The sequence below is a fragment of the Lepidochelys kempii genome, chromosome 4, assembly GCF_965140265.1.
Source record: "Lepidochelys kempii isolate rLepKem1 chromosome 4, rLepKem1.hap2, whole genome shotgun sequence".
Classification (NCBI taxonomy): domain Eukaryota; kingdom Metazoa; phylum Chordata; order Testudines; family Cheloniidae; genus Lepidochelys; species Lepidochelys kempii.
The window spans coordinates 123,332,720-123,349,404 of record NC_133259.1 but is presented as its reverse complement, the minus strand read 5'-3'; the positions used below and the strand labels follow the sequence as shown (position 1 = coordinate 123,349,404).

Here is a 16,685-nt window from a genome sequence, read left to right as displayed (position 1 = left end):
TTGGTGGGTTACTTGACAGAGGGGGCAGAAATCTTACCTAAGGGCAAGAACTGCTCTAGCCTCCTTCACTCTCACTGGCTGTCCATTACTAGACAACAAAAGGACTACAGGAGAGGGCCCACCCTCCAACATTTTTCAGAGGCTTAGGACTCACAGGAAGGGGTGAGCTCAGATTTAGGGGACACAGTGTATAGGCTTTGTTGTTTTTCCTAAACATATGTAACTCTTATATGCATTAAGAGTAAAAGTTATTGTGGCTAAGAAACTCCTGTGCAAAGCCTGTGTTCCTTGCATTACATATCACATGATCCCTGAGGGGTTAAACTATAAATCAATGAGGTGGAACTCTGGGGAGCCTAAGTGACTGGGAAGATTTGGGAGAACTCAGCATTGGTTTTTGGGCCTAAGACAGTTGGCCCGTGGAGTCCCACATCGTACAGAAGGGCGCAAGACAAGAGGTCTTCACCTAGTCGTGTACCTTAGAAGCCCTGATTTATGAACAGTGACTGGATTCTGCCCAGAACCAGCAGGCTTGGGAAGTGCACAGGACCCAAAAGGTTGAGTGCAATAATGACCATCCACTTGAAGGATTCAGCCAAGACCGTAACACAGGTTACATATAGTCTTGGTCTATTGAATGTGGGGCTAAAGTGAACTGTGCTTGCCCTTTAACTATCAATAGGGACCTACCAAATTCACAGTCCATTTTGGTCAATTACATGGTCATAAAATTTTAAAAATCACAAGTTTTATAATTTCATCTATTTAAATCTGAATTTTCACGGTGTTGTAGGTGTAGGGGTTCTGACCCAAAGAGGACTTGTGGCGGCAGGGGGTCGCAAGGTTATTTGGGCGGGGGAGGGGGGTTGCAGTACTGCTACCCTTACTTCTGTGCTGCTGCTAGCGGCAGTGCTGCCTTCAGAATTGGGCAGCTGGAGAGTGGCAGCTGCTGGCCGGGAGCCCAGCTCTGAAGGCAGAACCATCACCAGCAGCAGCACACAAGTAAAGATGGCCTGGTATGGTACTGCCACCCTCACTTCTGCGCTGCTGCTTGCAGAGCTTGGCCGTCAGTCAACACCTGCCACTGTCCGGCCACCCAGCTCTGAAGGCAGTGCAGAAGGAAGGGTGGCAATATCACAACCCCCCTGAAATAACCTTGTGACCCCCCCTGCAACTCCCTTTTGGGTCAGGACCCCCAGTTTGAGAAATGCTGGTCTCCCCCATGAAATCTGTACAGCATAGGGTAAAAGCACACAAAAGACCAGATTTCATGGTCCGTGACGCGTTTTTCAGGGCCGTGAATTTGGTAGGGCCCTATCAACTATTGCTCAAAACCAACTGAGACCAACATTTACATATGTGTATGCGATAGTGGAGTGTGGACCAGCAGTGTTATGAAGGAGAGTTTCCACTTCCAGTGGTGTCACTTGCAATTGATCATCAGAAGTGAATTCACTTTTTATTGCTTTCACAAAAACAGTGCTTGTTTATTGCATTGGCATAAGACAAGGAGGATGGATTGGGAGAAAAAGAAACTATGTCACATATTCATATTCTCAAAAGTAACATAATAGGCATATGACTAAGGTACTATTCTTGGGCCTCACTTTGTGGCTCTATAATATGGGTTGTGGCTAGTAATTGTGTACCTTGTCCAGCAGACTGGTAACTATGTTCCATTATGATGTATTAAAGCTTTTAGGATAGCTTGGCAGCGTTTTAAAAGACTAGAAAAATAATTGTCATGTTTACAGTTACTTACGTATGGTTTATCAACCTCAGAGACACACAACTGAGACAAGCACGGTCTCCCAAGTTACCTGAAAAAAAACAACAACAACAAAACAAATAATTTGCAAACAGATTGAAATTTAGGAAGACAATTCACCCATAATGTTAATAATGAACTAAATTATTTTAAAAGGCCAATTGTTACTTTAGAAATGACTCTCGTCAGGTACAGCACGTTAGGCCAAAAATGTAGGTTGTTTAAAAGGTTATACAACACTATTAATTTATATTCATTTTAACTTTTGGAAGTGTGTCTATATCTGAAGAGTCCCTTCTCATGTGCAACTTCAGACCTGGAGCAATGTGCAACGCATGAGAACTAGCCAAATCTAGGCCAAGAGAAAGGAAAAAAGAAGATTCATGCTCCTCGTTGCCAGGGCATTAAAAACCACCCATATAAATATAATTGGGATATTTGCGAAGAGAACATCTGCAGCTTAAAGTACTTCGCACTGCCCCTTTAGAAAACCTTAACCAGGATTACCTGTTTAGGAAGCAAGAAAAGCATCCATTTGGATAAGAGCTGTAGACAAACAATTTTCCCCTACTGTAAAACGAGTAATAAGAATGATAGGATTACTTTTAAAATTTACAAAAAGTTTCAGAGTAGCAGCTGTGTTAGTCTGTATCCACAAAAAGAAAAGGAGTACTTGTGGCACCTTAGTCTCTTAGTCTGTGTTCACCTATGCAAATTGGTGAGGACTTTTATCAAGCCTTCCCCAGGAAAGGGGGTGTAGGGCTTGGTGGGATTTTGGGGGGGAAAGACGTTTCCAAGTGGGCTCCCTCCTGGTTATATCTGTTAGACACTTGGTGGTGGCAGCAATAAAGTTCAGGGAAGGTAAAATAGTTTGTACCTTGGGGAAGTTTTAACCTAAGCTGGTAAAAATAAGCTTAGGGGGTTTTTCATGCAGGTCCCCTCATCTGTACCCTAGAGTTCAGAGCAGGGAAGGAACCTTGACATGAAACCTTTTAAAATTTACACACCCTAAAAAAGGCTTCAGATACAGAAGAACTTACATACTATGTATTTGTTTTTAAAATTCAACTGAAAAATGTCTATCATGAAAATAATAACTCCAAAAGTGTAAGTCTGTGGTACTTAAAGCCTTGATCTTTACTGGAAGAATACTTAAGATTCTAAGAAGCACTTAAACTACTTACTTGCTGAATGAACAAGATGAACTAAGATTAAAGTGGATCGAAGATAAAACAAAACTATTATAAATGGATTTCTGTCATGAAACAATGGGTTAACAACAGAGGTATGTTCCAGCTGAAGGAGCACATGAAACAATAATAAAATAAATCAGCAGGGAGGAAGAATTTAGTCAGAAAACTGTGACTGATAATTAAGAATCATTTAACAACAGCTTACAAGAAGCCATAACCCCACAATTGAGGAAGAAGGGTCTGCTGGTTTAAAGGGAAAGTGAAGGCAGCTGTAAAAAATTAATATATAACCAAATAAAAGAAAGGGAGGCTAAAATAGGGAAAGAAGTAGTTAAAAATTATTTAGACAAGTTAGATGTCTTCAAGTCACCAGGGTCTGATGAAATACTTCCTAGAATACTCAAAAAGCTGACTGAAGATAACTGAGCCATTAGCGATTATCTTCAAAAAGTTGAGGAAGACGGGAGAGATTCCAGAGGACTGCGAAAGGGCAAATATAGTGCCAATACATAAAAAGGGAAATAAGGGCAAACCGGGGAATTACAAACCAGTCAGCTTAACATCAGTACCCGGAGAAATAATGGAACAAATAATTAAGCAATCAATTTGCAAACACCTAGAAGATAAGGTGATAAGTAACAGCATGGATTTGTCAAGAACAAATTATGTCAAACCAACCTGATAACTTTCTTTGACAGGGTAACAAGCCTTGGGGGTGGGTGGGGGGGAGACAGGGTAGACGTGGTATATCTTGACTTTAATAAGGCTTAGGCAATGTCTACACTTGCCATTTAAAGTGGAAAAAGGCCCTTTTTTGAGCAAAAACTGTGGGAGCGTGCACACTTGCCAATGACTTTTTACAGGGTATCCTGGGTCCCAGCTCAGCCTCCTCTCCCTAAACACTGACCAGCTCCAGTAGCTAAGTGTTAGAGGGCTTTCCCTCCACCTTCACACTTCCCTGGTTCTTGTCTCGCAGACAGCAAGCAGCAAAAGACCAGAAGTCCAAAGTGCAAACAATGCAATGTTTATTGGGGTTAGTTTCCAAGTAAGCATATTCCATAGCCCTTAGCATCAGTCAGGCTTATATCTATGTGCCAATAGAGTCTGTTCCCCAGTGTTCTGTTCCCAGCTGTGATACCACAGAGTGTTTGCGGCATCACAACTGGGAAGGGGGACATGGAATAGAGCCTGCCTGTGTCCCTGTTCCCCTTTTAAATCAGCTGGTCCAGATAACTTTCATCTAAGTTTTAAAAGACCTGGCAGAGGAGCTTGCTGGACTGTTGATTTTGAATAAATCTTGGAGCACTTCAGAAGTTCCAGAAGACGGGAAGAAAGTTAATGATCTGCCAGATTTGAAAAAGGGTAAACAGGATGACCTGAGTAATTATAGGCCTGTCAGCCTGACATCAATCCAAGCTGCTGATACAGGACTTGATTAATAAAGAACTAAAGGAGGGTAATGTAATTAATGCAATTCAACATGGGTTTATAAAAAACACATCCTGTCAAACTAATTTTTTTAAATGAATTTACAATTTTAGTTGATAAATGTAACAGTGTTGATGTAATATACTTTTAGGCGTCTGTAAGGTATTTGACTTGGCATCACACATTTTGATTAAAAAATTAGAATATAAAATTAATCTGGCACACATTAAATGGATTAAAAACTGGCTAACTAATAGGCCTCAAAATGTAACTGTGAACATGTAATCTTCAAGTGGGTGTGTTTCCAGTTAAAACCTGCAGGGATCAGTTTGTGGCCACATGCTACTTAACACCTTTATCAATGACCTAGAATAGAAAATCATCACTGAAAGCTTGCAGATGACACAAAAAAATGAGCGAATGGTAAATAAAGAGGACAGGTCATTGATTCAGAGTGATCTGGATCACTTGGTAAACTAGGCATAAGCAAACAGAATGCATTTTAATACAGCTAAATGGAAATGTATATATCTAGGAACAAAGAATGCAGATGAGGGACTCTACACTGGAAAGCAGTGACTCTGAAAAAGATTTGGGGGTCCTGGTGGATAATCAGCTGAACATGAGCTCCCAATGTGATGCTGTGGCCGACAGAGCTAACAAGATCCTTTCATGCATAAATAGAGGAATTATTGAGTAGGAGTAGGCAGGTTACTTTACCTTTGATGGGCACTGATGTAACTGATGTCAGAATACTGTGTCCAAGGCTGGTGCCCACAACTCAAGAAAGAGGTTGATATATTGGAGAGTGTTCAGAGAATGATTAAGGATTAGCAAGCCTGTGTTATAGCGATGAACTCAGGCAGCTCAAGCTTAACAAAGAGAAGGTAAAGGGGTGACCTGATTACAGTCTATAATCATCTATATGGGGGATAAATATTTACTAATGGGTTCTTCAATCAAGCAGAGCAAGGTATAACATGACCCAAAGGCTGGAAGCTGAACATATTCATTCTGGAAATAAGATGTAATTTGTTAACAGAGAGAGAGCAATTAACCATTGGAACAATTTGCCAAGGCTCATAGTAGATTCCCCATCACTAAAAATTTTAAATTAAGACCAGATGTTTCTCTAAAAGATCTGCCCTAGGATTTATTTTGAGGACGTTCTATGGACTGTGTTATATAGGAGGTCAGATTAGATGATCACAGTGGCCCCTTCCTGGCCTTAATCTATGAGCGTATATGGCACCTACAGAATACCTGAAGAGTTTTTAAGTTATGCCAAACTGTGTTATTAAAGCAATTTTTACATCAAAACTCATCCAACATGAAATATTCTAATCAGTTAGCATTGTGAGAAAATATTGCTATGCCACAGAAGCTAGTGGTATGCCCATTTACCCTTCTGTAATTTAGTTTACAGATTAAACATATTTCCTGTATTCTGAAGATTTAGAATGCTGTAGGAAGGACTGAATGGCACAAAGTAATGGTAATAAAATCCAACCTTTTGTCCATGTCAACAAGTTCAAATTCAGCCCAAATCTATCTTAGTTTTTATATCACGTCCTTTACTTCAGTATCTGAGCAAAGACCAGTAATTATAAGAGATCACTATATCAGATGGCTGTTGTTGGCCAGTATGCCACATTAAAGAAAGCGTCCATCACAAGTGGCAGCTTTACTGGCAACTTCAGCAAAGGTCATGAATTGAATTGGTAAAGCCATTTAACCTTCATTCATGGTGACTGATTCCTCCAGCTCAAGACTGAAGGTCATTGGTAAAGCATTGCAACAAATCTTGCACAACTGTTATATGTCCTGTGGCTAGAATACTGAAGCTTCTACAGCTATCAAGTTTCAGAGTAACAGCCGTGTTAGTCTGTATTCGCAAAAAGGAGTACTTGTGGCACCTTAGAGACTAACCAATTTATTTGAGCATGAGCTTTCGTGAGCTACAGCTCACTTCATCGGATGCTAGCCCTTTTCACAAATATTAAACCAAATCTTTTTTGCAGTTAAAAGCAACTAACCCATGGGTGGGAAAACTACGGCTCGCAGGCTGCGTCCAACCTGTGAAGCCTTTTAGTCCAGCCCTCAAGCTACCACCAGGGAGCGGGATCAGGCGCTTGCCCCGCTCCAGCACTCCAGCCGGGGAGCAGGGTCGGGGGATTGTCACATGGCTCCCGGAAGCAGTGGCATGTCCCCCCCCCCTCCAGCTCCTAGGCATAGGGGCAGCCAGGGGGCTCTCCGCACACTGCCCCCACCCCAAGCGCCATCCCTCACAGCTCCCATTGGCCAGGACCCGCGGCCAATGGGAGCTGCAGAGGCAGCACCTGCGGATTGGACAGCATGCAGAGCCGCATGGCTGGTGTCGCGCCTCCACGTAGGAGCTATAGGGTGACATACCATTGCTGCTGGGATCTGTGGGTGTGGCACCTGCAGATGGGGCAGCGTGCAATTGGCAACCACGCTTCCATGTAGGAGGGACATGCCGCTGCTTCCGGAAGCTGCTTGAAGTGCTGCCTGGAGCCTGCACCCCTGAGCCCCTTACCCCCAACTCCCTGCCTCAGCCCAGAGCCCCCTTCCACCCTCTGAACCTCTCGGTCCCAGCCCGGAGCACCCTCCTGCACCCCAAAGTGCCCATCCCCAGCCCCACCCGGAGCCCATATCCCCAGCTGGAGCTCTCTCACACACACCCCTGTGTCCCAGCCTGGAGCCCCCTCCCATACCTGAACTTCTCATTTCTGGCCCCACCCCAGAGCCCACATGCCCAACCAGAGCCCTCACCCCCTCCTGCACCCAACCTTCAATTCTGTGAGCATCCAGGGCCCACCATACAATTTTTATACCCAGATGTAGCCCTTGGACCAAAAAGTTTGCCCACCCCCCTGAACTAACCTGTCACAAGTTATTGACTGTTTCACAAACATTTGGATACCTCATTTGGTAAACCTCAGTCAGTCGCCAAATTCTTAGAACAAAATAAGCACATCGGATTTCATTGTACTCAATTTTAAGGCTGATTTGCTACTTGCAAGGAGTCAGTTAGGTTTTTATTTACTTTCAGGATATGTAGCTTAGACAAAGAACCCACTTTATTTGAAAAAAAGAACGCCTTGAAAACTAAAGCCCATGGCACTTTAACTCAAAGGCCAAATACAGCGGATGACAAAGCACAGCAGGAACTAAGTAGTTTATACACAGGAAAAAACTTCTGGGAGGTTCCAGCCACAAGAGCTAGCGATAAAGCAAAGCACTGACGACTTGCCAGCCCAGGAGCACCCCAAGGCTTCAGCGAAGAGAAATAAAGGAGCCACGGGCCCAGGAGACGCGTGGAGGGAGGACGCCGCCCCGGGCCACCGACAGGAGCTCCCCGCCGCTGGAGATCGAGAGGCAGGATGAGACCACCAAGCGCGGGCGCCCAACGCGCGTCGCCCACGTGAGCGCAGGGCTGCTCAGATGACACCCGGTGACCTCGGGAAGCAGGGAAGGGAGGCAGCCTCGCCCCACGCTCCCGCCCGCCCCGTAATCACTGTCCCCTGAACGGTCAGGCCCGTAGCCAGCTCCCCCAGCCGCAGGGCCCCGCCCGGCCCCAGTGCCCCTCGCACCAGGGCCCAGGCTGGGGACTCGGGAGCCGGCGGCTCGAGTCCCACAGTCGCTGGCGAGCCGGAGCCCAGCGCTGCGGCGCCTGCCCAGCCCCGGCCCGAGCCTTACCCCACTTGGGCTCCCTGTGCAGCGGCCTGGGGAGGCAGCAGACCCGCCGGCTGCAGCTCTTCAGCAGCATGGACGCCATCTTCTCTCGCGCGCCGGTGGCTGAGGTGACGCTCAGGTTAACGTCAGATTCCCGGCCTGGCCATGTCCCTGAATCCCGCGGCGCCTCAACGCGGAAACAGAAGCGCCGCCCGCGAGGTGACCAACTGCCGGCGATATTTGCATAGACCCGCCCCCTGCTGCTCCCATTGGACTACGGATCCCCGTGTCGCATTGCAGGCTGGGAACTCAAGGGCCGCTCGGGAATGAATAGCGCTGCAGGCTGGGAACTGTAGTTTTAGTTGTGCGTCTGTGGTGGGAGGGGGAAAGAAGCAAGGATGCAGGTGGAGAGGGGATTCAGGCAGGTGATGGCATAACAGTAGCCTTAGATTTCAGAGTAACAGCCGTGTTAGTCTGTATTCGCAAAAAGAAAAGGAGGACTTGTGGCACCTTAGAGACTAACCAATTTATTTGAGCATAAGCTTTCGTGAGCTACAGCTCACTTCATCCTTAGAGTCAGTGGATACTAATGCCTGCCATGGGAATGGGATCCTACCCTTTTGTAATCTAATCCATCTCAAGTGACCCCAGCTGATTAGTATTGTTGTGTTGTGTTAGAAGGAAATGTATTCTTTGGCACAAATGGGGCAAATCAAGCCATTTAGATCCCTTAATCTTGAACGAAACCTGACAGAGCCCTTTTTAGGGGCTTGTGACGGGTTTGGTCACAGAGATCACCTTAGGACTGTCACCTGATGTGCTGAAATGACCTCTGAGCCCATTTTCCCTGCCAGCTTGGGACTCCAGAACCCTGCTTTGTTGAGCCAGATATGCTAGGCTGCTGCAACACAGACTCAGGTTCTGGGCTATGCCTCCAAAGCTGCAGACTTTAAAAACAGTTCAGCAAGTTACCTGTCTCCGGCACCCAGACCCCATTAGGATCCAAACCCCAAATAAATCCGTTTTACTCTGTATAAAGCTTATACAGGGTAAATTCGTAAATTGTTCGACCTCCATATCACTGATAGAGAGATATGCACAGCTGTTTGCTCCCCCAGGTATTAATCACTTTGTTGCCGGCACCCAGTGCCAAGAGGCAAAACAACAGCAGGGGCTCGTTACCTGGTGTGCGTCACCCAATAATCACAACGGGGTGGAGAAGCAGAAAAGTTTATTTGCAGCTGCAAACAAGGTACAGGGAGAATAGAATCTCAAATCCTGCACACAGAGCAGGAAGTTACACAGGCTTTTATACATCCTTTCTTCAGCATACTTATCCAATAGCAAGCTGCCCTAAGTATCCATATAGCTAGCCAATCCAGTTACCAGCTAGTTCCCTTCTTTTTTGTATCATTTGTTAAAGTATACATAAAGCTGCTGTTATTCAGCATTTTTCTTCCATATCTGCCCTGTTTGGCCTTGTTTAGTTTCAGGCAGTCTGACTCTGACATATTGTTGCAGATCCTCAGCATAACTGCTGTGAGCGCCTCCAGGCAGGGGGGCCAAGGACACTTGGGCCTAGTACGCATAGCTGCTACAAGTGCCTCCAGGAGGGGGGGTGGGGGCCCAAGGACACTTGGGCCTAGTGCGAGGGGGCTTCATTGACACTCGTGGTCTTCCATTCCCTCGAGTTACCTAGCGGCCATGCACCAGTGTCCCCAACAATTTACTCACAAAAGTGATTTTATAAACTATAAAAAGTAGGATTTAAGTGCTTTCAAGTAATAACAGAGAGAACAAAGTAAGTCACCAAGCAAAATAAAACAAAACACGGAAGTCTAAGCCTAATACATTAAGAAACTGATTACAGGTATCAGAGTAGCAGCCATGTTAGTCTGTATTCACAAAAAGAAAAGGAGTACTTGTGGCACCTTCGAGACTAACCAATTTATTTGAGCATAAGCTTTCGTGAGCTACAGCTCACTTCATCGGATGCATCAGGTAATATCTCACCCTCAGAGATGTTCCAATAAGCTTCTTTCACAAGACTAGACTCCTTCCTAGTCTGGGCCCAATCCTTTCCCTTGGTACAGTCTTTGTTAGAGCCAGCAGACATCTCAGGTGGTAAGCAGGGGTTTTCTCATGACTGGCAGCCTCTGTTGTCCTGCTCCACCCTCTTTTATAGCATCAGCACAAGGCGGAAATCTTTTGTCTGTGCTTCTCCCTATCCCCGCCTCATCAATGAAAAAGTACAAGGATTAAGATGGATTCCAGTATCATGTGACATGGCCACATGTCACTGTAAGACCCCTAGTCTCCATTCTTCCTGGGTTGGCCCATAGGTACATAGGAAGGTTTGCAGGTAAATAAACCACTTACAACCAATTGTCTGAGTCAATGGGAGCCATCAAGATGCTAAACCACCATTGATGGCCCACGCTTTGCATAAATACAATAGGAACTCAGAGTTATACTTCATATTTCTAGTTTCAGAGTAACAGCCATGTTAGTCTTTATTCGCAAAAAGAAAAGGAGTACTTGTGGCACCTTAGAGACTAACCAATTTATTTGAGCATGAGCTTTCGTGAGCTACAGCTCACTTCATCGGATGCATACCGTGGAAATGCATCCGATGAAGTGAGCTGTAGCTCACGAAAGCTCATGCTCAAATAAATTGGTTAGTCTCTAAGGTGCCACAAGTACTCCTTTTCTTTTCATATTTCTAGCTTCAGATACAAGAATGATACATGCATACAAATAGGAGGAATATCTTCAGTAGTTTATAACCTTTGTTATGATACCTTACAAGAGAACTTTTGCATAAAGCATATTCTAGTTACATGATATTCACACTCATAAGCATATTTCCATAAAACATATGGAGTGCAACGTCACAGGGCTCTAATCACCCTTATGAGGATCAGATAGTTTAGACACAATTGAGAAGATGATTTTTATTTTTGTATATGAAAACCTGTTTTTAAAAAAAATCAGCAGCAGCTTTTGCGTGAATGCAGCAGCTCTGTAAGTAGACACTGGGCCTGATCCTTCTATGACCGACGTCAACCTCAAAACTCCCACAGAGTTCAGTCAGAGCAGGATGGACTCTACAGTCAGTATAGTACATTAAATTTAGTTTTAAGTGTAAACTAGGCCATAGATATTGAGTTCAAGCAGAGTGTTAATAAAATACTGCTGAAGAACAAACACTGTACATTCAACAAAAGAAATATTCTCTAATGGAAATCATATTCGATGGCATGCACACACCCCGATATGTAGTATATCACTGACTGCTGGTTACAGGTACCTTTTAGAGAAAAATATGTTGAGTATTGATGCTAGTCCTATCTACTATCAGCAGTAGCTGGCTGCTTCCGGTAACTGCAACTGAGAGTTTTATCATTTTCCCCTAAGCAAGTGCAGTTACCTGCTATTACACTGCATACAATACAGGGCATATTTCTCATAGTACTATACAGACAGATATTTAGAGAAAATGTACACAAATCATGTTATCAACAGGGTACTCTGTAGTAGTATTGTTAAAATTTAACACCTGCGACCATATAATTATTAAAATATCAGTTTGCTCCTGGCCTGCATTCCAATAATCTTTTACCACACAGTGAATAACTCTATAAAGACAGTATTAGCTGCCACACTTCATTTTGTATATCATGCAGACAGAAATAGGGAATAACAGAAATCAAACTGTAAAATGTACAATTGAATCTGAGACTAGTTAAATATGAAACACTATTTATTTTAGGTTTGAGTGACACTGAATACCTTATTTATTCTATATAGCATGGAAAAACAAAACTGTTGTATATTGTCAACAAGATGGCTGACATCCCCTTCCAGCAAGATGGCTGCCTCAGAACCAGACTCAGAAATGGTAATAAGATACTGTTTTTCAAAGCCTTGTATTTCACGGGTTATTCACAATGACAAATGCTTTTTCACCTATGAACATAGTTACTGCTGCTGTCCTGAACGAGAGAGGTGCTGTTTTTCCTTAAGTTTAATGGGAGACAAAATCTGCATTTTGACCCAAAATGTGATTGATGATATTAGCACAGTCCCTGAATATATATAGGAGGGGAAAATACTAATCTTTTTGAAGTCACCTGTAACACTAGAGACTTTGCAAGTGTAATAAATGAATGGTTAATATTTTTTAATTATTTTATATATGTCTCTCTAAAATGAATCCTCACACGTTTTCCCTGCAGCTTTATTTTTCCACTCCAAAGAATATGGAAGGAAGCAGTATTTGGATTCAGCCAGTTCTAAAACAAATTATTTTCAAATTTAACTGTTCCTAAGGTAAAGTACTGTTTTCCCCAGTTGAATTTATATTATTATTTATTTGGTTTTAGAGCTGGTTGAAAAATTCCAAATTACAAAATTTGTTGTGAGAATTTTTTTTTATTTTTTATTTTTTTACCAGCTCTGTTTATTAGTGTGATGGATGATTTACAGACTTGTGAAAATATGGTCCCTGCTCTGCTGCAAACTAAATAAACAAAGATAGAGGGTTACAGAAAGGAACACACAAGCCAAGGGATCAGACTGAGGGGGAGATACACTTCTTGGTAGGTTCACCCCAATGGAAAAGTCCTGTAGAATTTAATAGCTTAGAAAAGAAACCAATAGGGTTACATAGAAACATAATGAAGTACTGTAGAAAGTACTCTAAAAAGCTACAGTCTGTAATAGTTTTCCATTATATTTATTGGATAGTTTAAAACAAAACATATAGAAAGTTTTAGTCTCTATTACATTCTATGGGACTTTCTGATTAATACATTTTAAGGTCAGAAGGGTCCGTTGTCATCATGTAGCCTGCATAAGAGAGGTCTATGCAGAGGGGATTAAGATTTATTGGGGCCTTGGGTACAAAGAATATTTGGATCCCTGGAACGGGGGGGGCCGGGAGGGGGGAAGAGGAGTCATGGCCATCCCACTTTTTAACATGAACGTAGTAGCCTCGCCTCGGGCAGATGCAGAGTGGTGGCATCAGAGGCTGCACTTCTCAGTGAGGGAGCTGATAAGGTGATCAGCTCCCCTGCCATGAAATTCAGCTTCTGCTGACAGCACCAACCTCTTCAGGTGGGGGGCTGAGGAGGGACTAAGCCCACCGTCACCATGGTGTCATGACCCCTCCTCCTCTTCTTCCCCCTGAGGCCCCTACCCCTGGCCGAGCTGGAGCTGGGCCATGGTAAGAGCTGCCCTGGGGGCAGGTGGTGGGCCAGGGCTCCCCACAGCTTTACCACAGCCTGGCTCCAGCTTCTGGGGAGGAAGAGCAGGGGGAAGGGCCCCAATTCCAGCACCGGTAGCCCTCTCACTTCTACACAGTTTCCTGTGCTCCAGTGGGGCCCCCAAATTGGCACAGGCCCCGTGTGTCCATGTGTTAATACGCAACTGGGCCTATGAATTTCAGCTGATAGCTTCTGCATCAAACCCGTTACTTCTGATTGAATTATAGGATGTCTTTTAGAAAGATATCTGTCTTGATTTAAAGACTGCAAGCAATGGAGAATCTATCACAACCTACATAAATTGTTCTAATCGCTAAACTGTTAAAATTTATAATTACACTTTAATTATACAACAGTATCTTTAAAAAAAACCATTTCTGCTCCTTCCTTCTGAATATGCATTCCTTCACTAATCAGAGTTAGTGATGTTTTTCTCATTCCCCTGTTTTTGTTATCCTGTTTCTTTCTATATGGCTAACAACTAAAAAAAAACAAATTAAATGTGACAGGTAATAATGGCTCCTTTTACAAAGCTGTTTATAACAGTTTATGGGAAGTCCGGACAAAAGGAAATAGGCATTTGAAGAATAGTGTGCTGTGCAGGCAGCCAGCTTTTGACAACTGATACCAAACAGTGCACCGTTGATTACTTAGGCCCCAGATCCGCTAATACTTATTCATGTGAGTAGCCTTACTAACATGGCGTTGTTTCATTAACTTCAGTAGGGTTTCTCCGTGTGAGTAAAGGTATTCTCATGCATAAATGCTTGCAGAATCGAGCCAATAATTTGTGTACAGCAATCTCTCTAAATATCTGCTTGTTTATTACTATGAAATATAGCCTATTACTGTATATAAAGGAAGGAACTCTGCTTATTGTGAAAATTCAGCACAGAGACAGAGAGAGATTGTTTCAAAATAGCAATAATTCATTTTATACATTTGCGAAGTCCCCCAGGGGTAATATTGGCTTCAAAAGTAATAGTGTTTTCCCCTTATAAAAATGCCCAGTGACTGTTGGCCACATGTGGGGCATAAATTCAAGTTCATTCTTCCTTTAAAGAAAAACAGCCTCCAATATGTGGAGACAAGGAATATGAGAGTTCACAGATAAGACGCATTTGTCCATAAGAATAACCTATTAAATGCATGGGTTTAAAACAAACAAAACTTAATAATAGGCATTTTGGAGCCTAGTTTCTAAGGCAACCATCTTGTTGGAAAGGGTTATTGGTCAGCCATCTTGTTGAAAAATGATGTCATCTGTGACACTAGCATTACGTGAGCCTGGTGAAAGAGAACTGTAAACAGTTCTTTCCAACCTGGTTTAATACTGGTTTAAAAATAATAAAAATGACTACAATATTTAAACAAAACTGCTGTTCATATTTCATATTAGACCTTGGTGTTTTCGTCTGACTTCTGTTAAAGCAAACTAGGAATTGTCCAAAAACAAAATACAAAACAAAGCAAACAAACTATGATGCTTGAAATGACCTAATGGGAATCCAAATTGATACTTCACTGATACATGAACAGAGCCCAGTGATGCAACAACTAAAGAGTAAGTTCTCACTCTTACCTCTAGTGGGAAGTATTGTCAACTCTTGTGATTTTTTTTTTCCCATAAAGTGATGGGATTTCAGAGTGTGTGGGAACTCATCTCACAATGACATGAGAAGCTTCAGCCCCCTTGTGAAGTTCCGCCCAGCCTGAAGCCGTCAGAGTCTCTCGCCTCTGCTTGCTTTTCCCACACGAGGAGAAAGGGCAGGACGAAGCAAAGAGTTCAGTACAACTCTGCTCCCCTCTCCCCACCTGTGAGAAACACTTGTGAGATGGTGTCTTTGCTCCTCCCCTGCAGCACCCAGCCTGGAAAGGGACAGAGAGGGTGTGAAGAGCCCCTGGAGATGCTCCCCCAAGCTTGGAAAAGGGGAGCCAGGACCCAGCTGCAGCCTCCCCAATCCCAGGCTTAGGATAGGAGGCGAAAAAGCCCAGGGGAAGCAGAGGTCAGGTAGGGGAGAAAGGCTGAACTGGGGAGTGGACTGGTGGGGCTGAATTAAGGTGGGATGAGGGCTGAAGTGGGCGGGGCAGGGTTGAGGGAAGGGCTAAGCTGAGCAGGGTTGGTGGGGACTGAACTAAGTGGGGTGGGGGATGGAAGGGCTGAACTAAGGGTGTGGGGGGTGTCAATGGGGTCGGGGTATGAACTGAGAGGAGCTGAACTCATGGTGGGGACAGATGTGTGGAGTCTGGGGGACAGGATTAATTGCTGGGCAGGTGGTGAGAGCTCCTGCAACAGGGACCATCGTCACTTTCCTCAATATATTTGGGAGAGTGGGTGACACTAATTCTCACACAAACGCGCGGCAGACTTCACAAATTAAAGGACAGACCAAAAAAACCACACAATTATAGTCATTAGCCCAAAAAATCATGAGGGGTTTTTTTTGGGGGGTGAGGTGGTTTCTGACTCATGATTTTTGATCTCTTGATGTTGCCAATACTGAGTGAGCATGTGCATGGGCCAGATGAAAGCACAGCACATGCTTATCCCAAGGGACAACATTAGACTGCATTAAACAAGATCTGATTTAAATGGAAAGCTAACACTGAGTATGTACACACAGCTTCCCAGGTTTGTGGGGGGACAGGTCATCATGGAGAGGAAGCAGAACTATGAAGGAGCTGCTCACTGCGGTATTATCCCCTGGAAAATACACATTATTTGAAGCAGATTTTCCATGGGAAAATAATGCTGTTAACTCTCTATCCACAGCTGCTATCTATTCCTGCCCCCTTCACCATCCAACCAACCCAAAAGGTGTAGTGTGTAACCATGGACTGGGAAGCCAAATCTGGTTAGCTCCTCAAGGAATCTATATTGGTGGAACTGGATTTCCCAGTGGATCTCAAGGCATCTCCACAATCAGAGGGGGAAATCCCCTCCCCCATCCATGTGGCTGTAAACCCTTCCCCTGAGGAGCTTTACTGAGCTGAGCTTCCTAAGTAGTTTTTCCCCATAGCTATTATTTTCTTGGGATGGACAGATTGCCATGTATGTTGATCGCTGTGTATCCTGTAAATCTGTCTACAGCACTATGCTTGTATGCATGGAATAACTTTACAAGCTACATTGCAGTGCAGGGATGTAAAAGTATTTAAAAGTAGCATTAAGCTTTAAGGCTGCATGATCTGTTTCCATGGAAATATCCAGGTTGTCTCCTTGAATTAGTTTAACTATATAGGATTAACCTTATCTTTATTCACCACCGTCCAGAAAAGTACAGTAGAAGTGCAGGAAGGTGTACTAAGTTAACACTTAAAATGGGGCAAAGA

The 16,685-nt window shown here is 43.8% G+C and overlaps 1 protein-coding gene across 2 annotated transcripts in view; it reads right to left on the bottom strand.

The window, feature by feature from the left end:
• Window positions 1-8,340, bottom strand: part of LETM1 (leucine zipper and EF-hand containing transmembrane protein 1) — a 65,855-nt gene extending 57,515 nt beyond the window's left edge. Inside the window, exons 1-2 of one of the 2 annotated variants that reach the window (XM_073342750.1) lie at window positions 8,110-8,340; window positions 1,763-1,820 (exon numbers count right to left, since the gene is read on the bottom strand). In XM_073342750.1, coding sequence (XP_073198851.1) covers window positions 1,763-1,820; window positions 8,110-8,188 — 137 coding nt within the window. In that variant the 5' untranslated portion in view covers window positions 8,189-8,340. The remainder of the gene's footprint in view (window positions 1-1,762; window positions 1,821-8,109) is intronic. The other variant, XM_073342749.1, reaches the window with a different exon arrangement.
• Window positions 8,341-16,685: the final 8,345 nt, after the last annotated feature.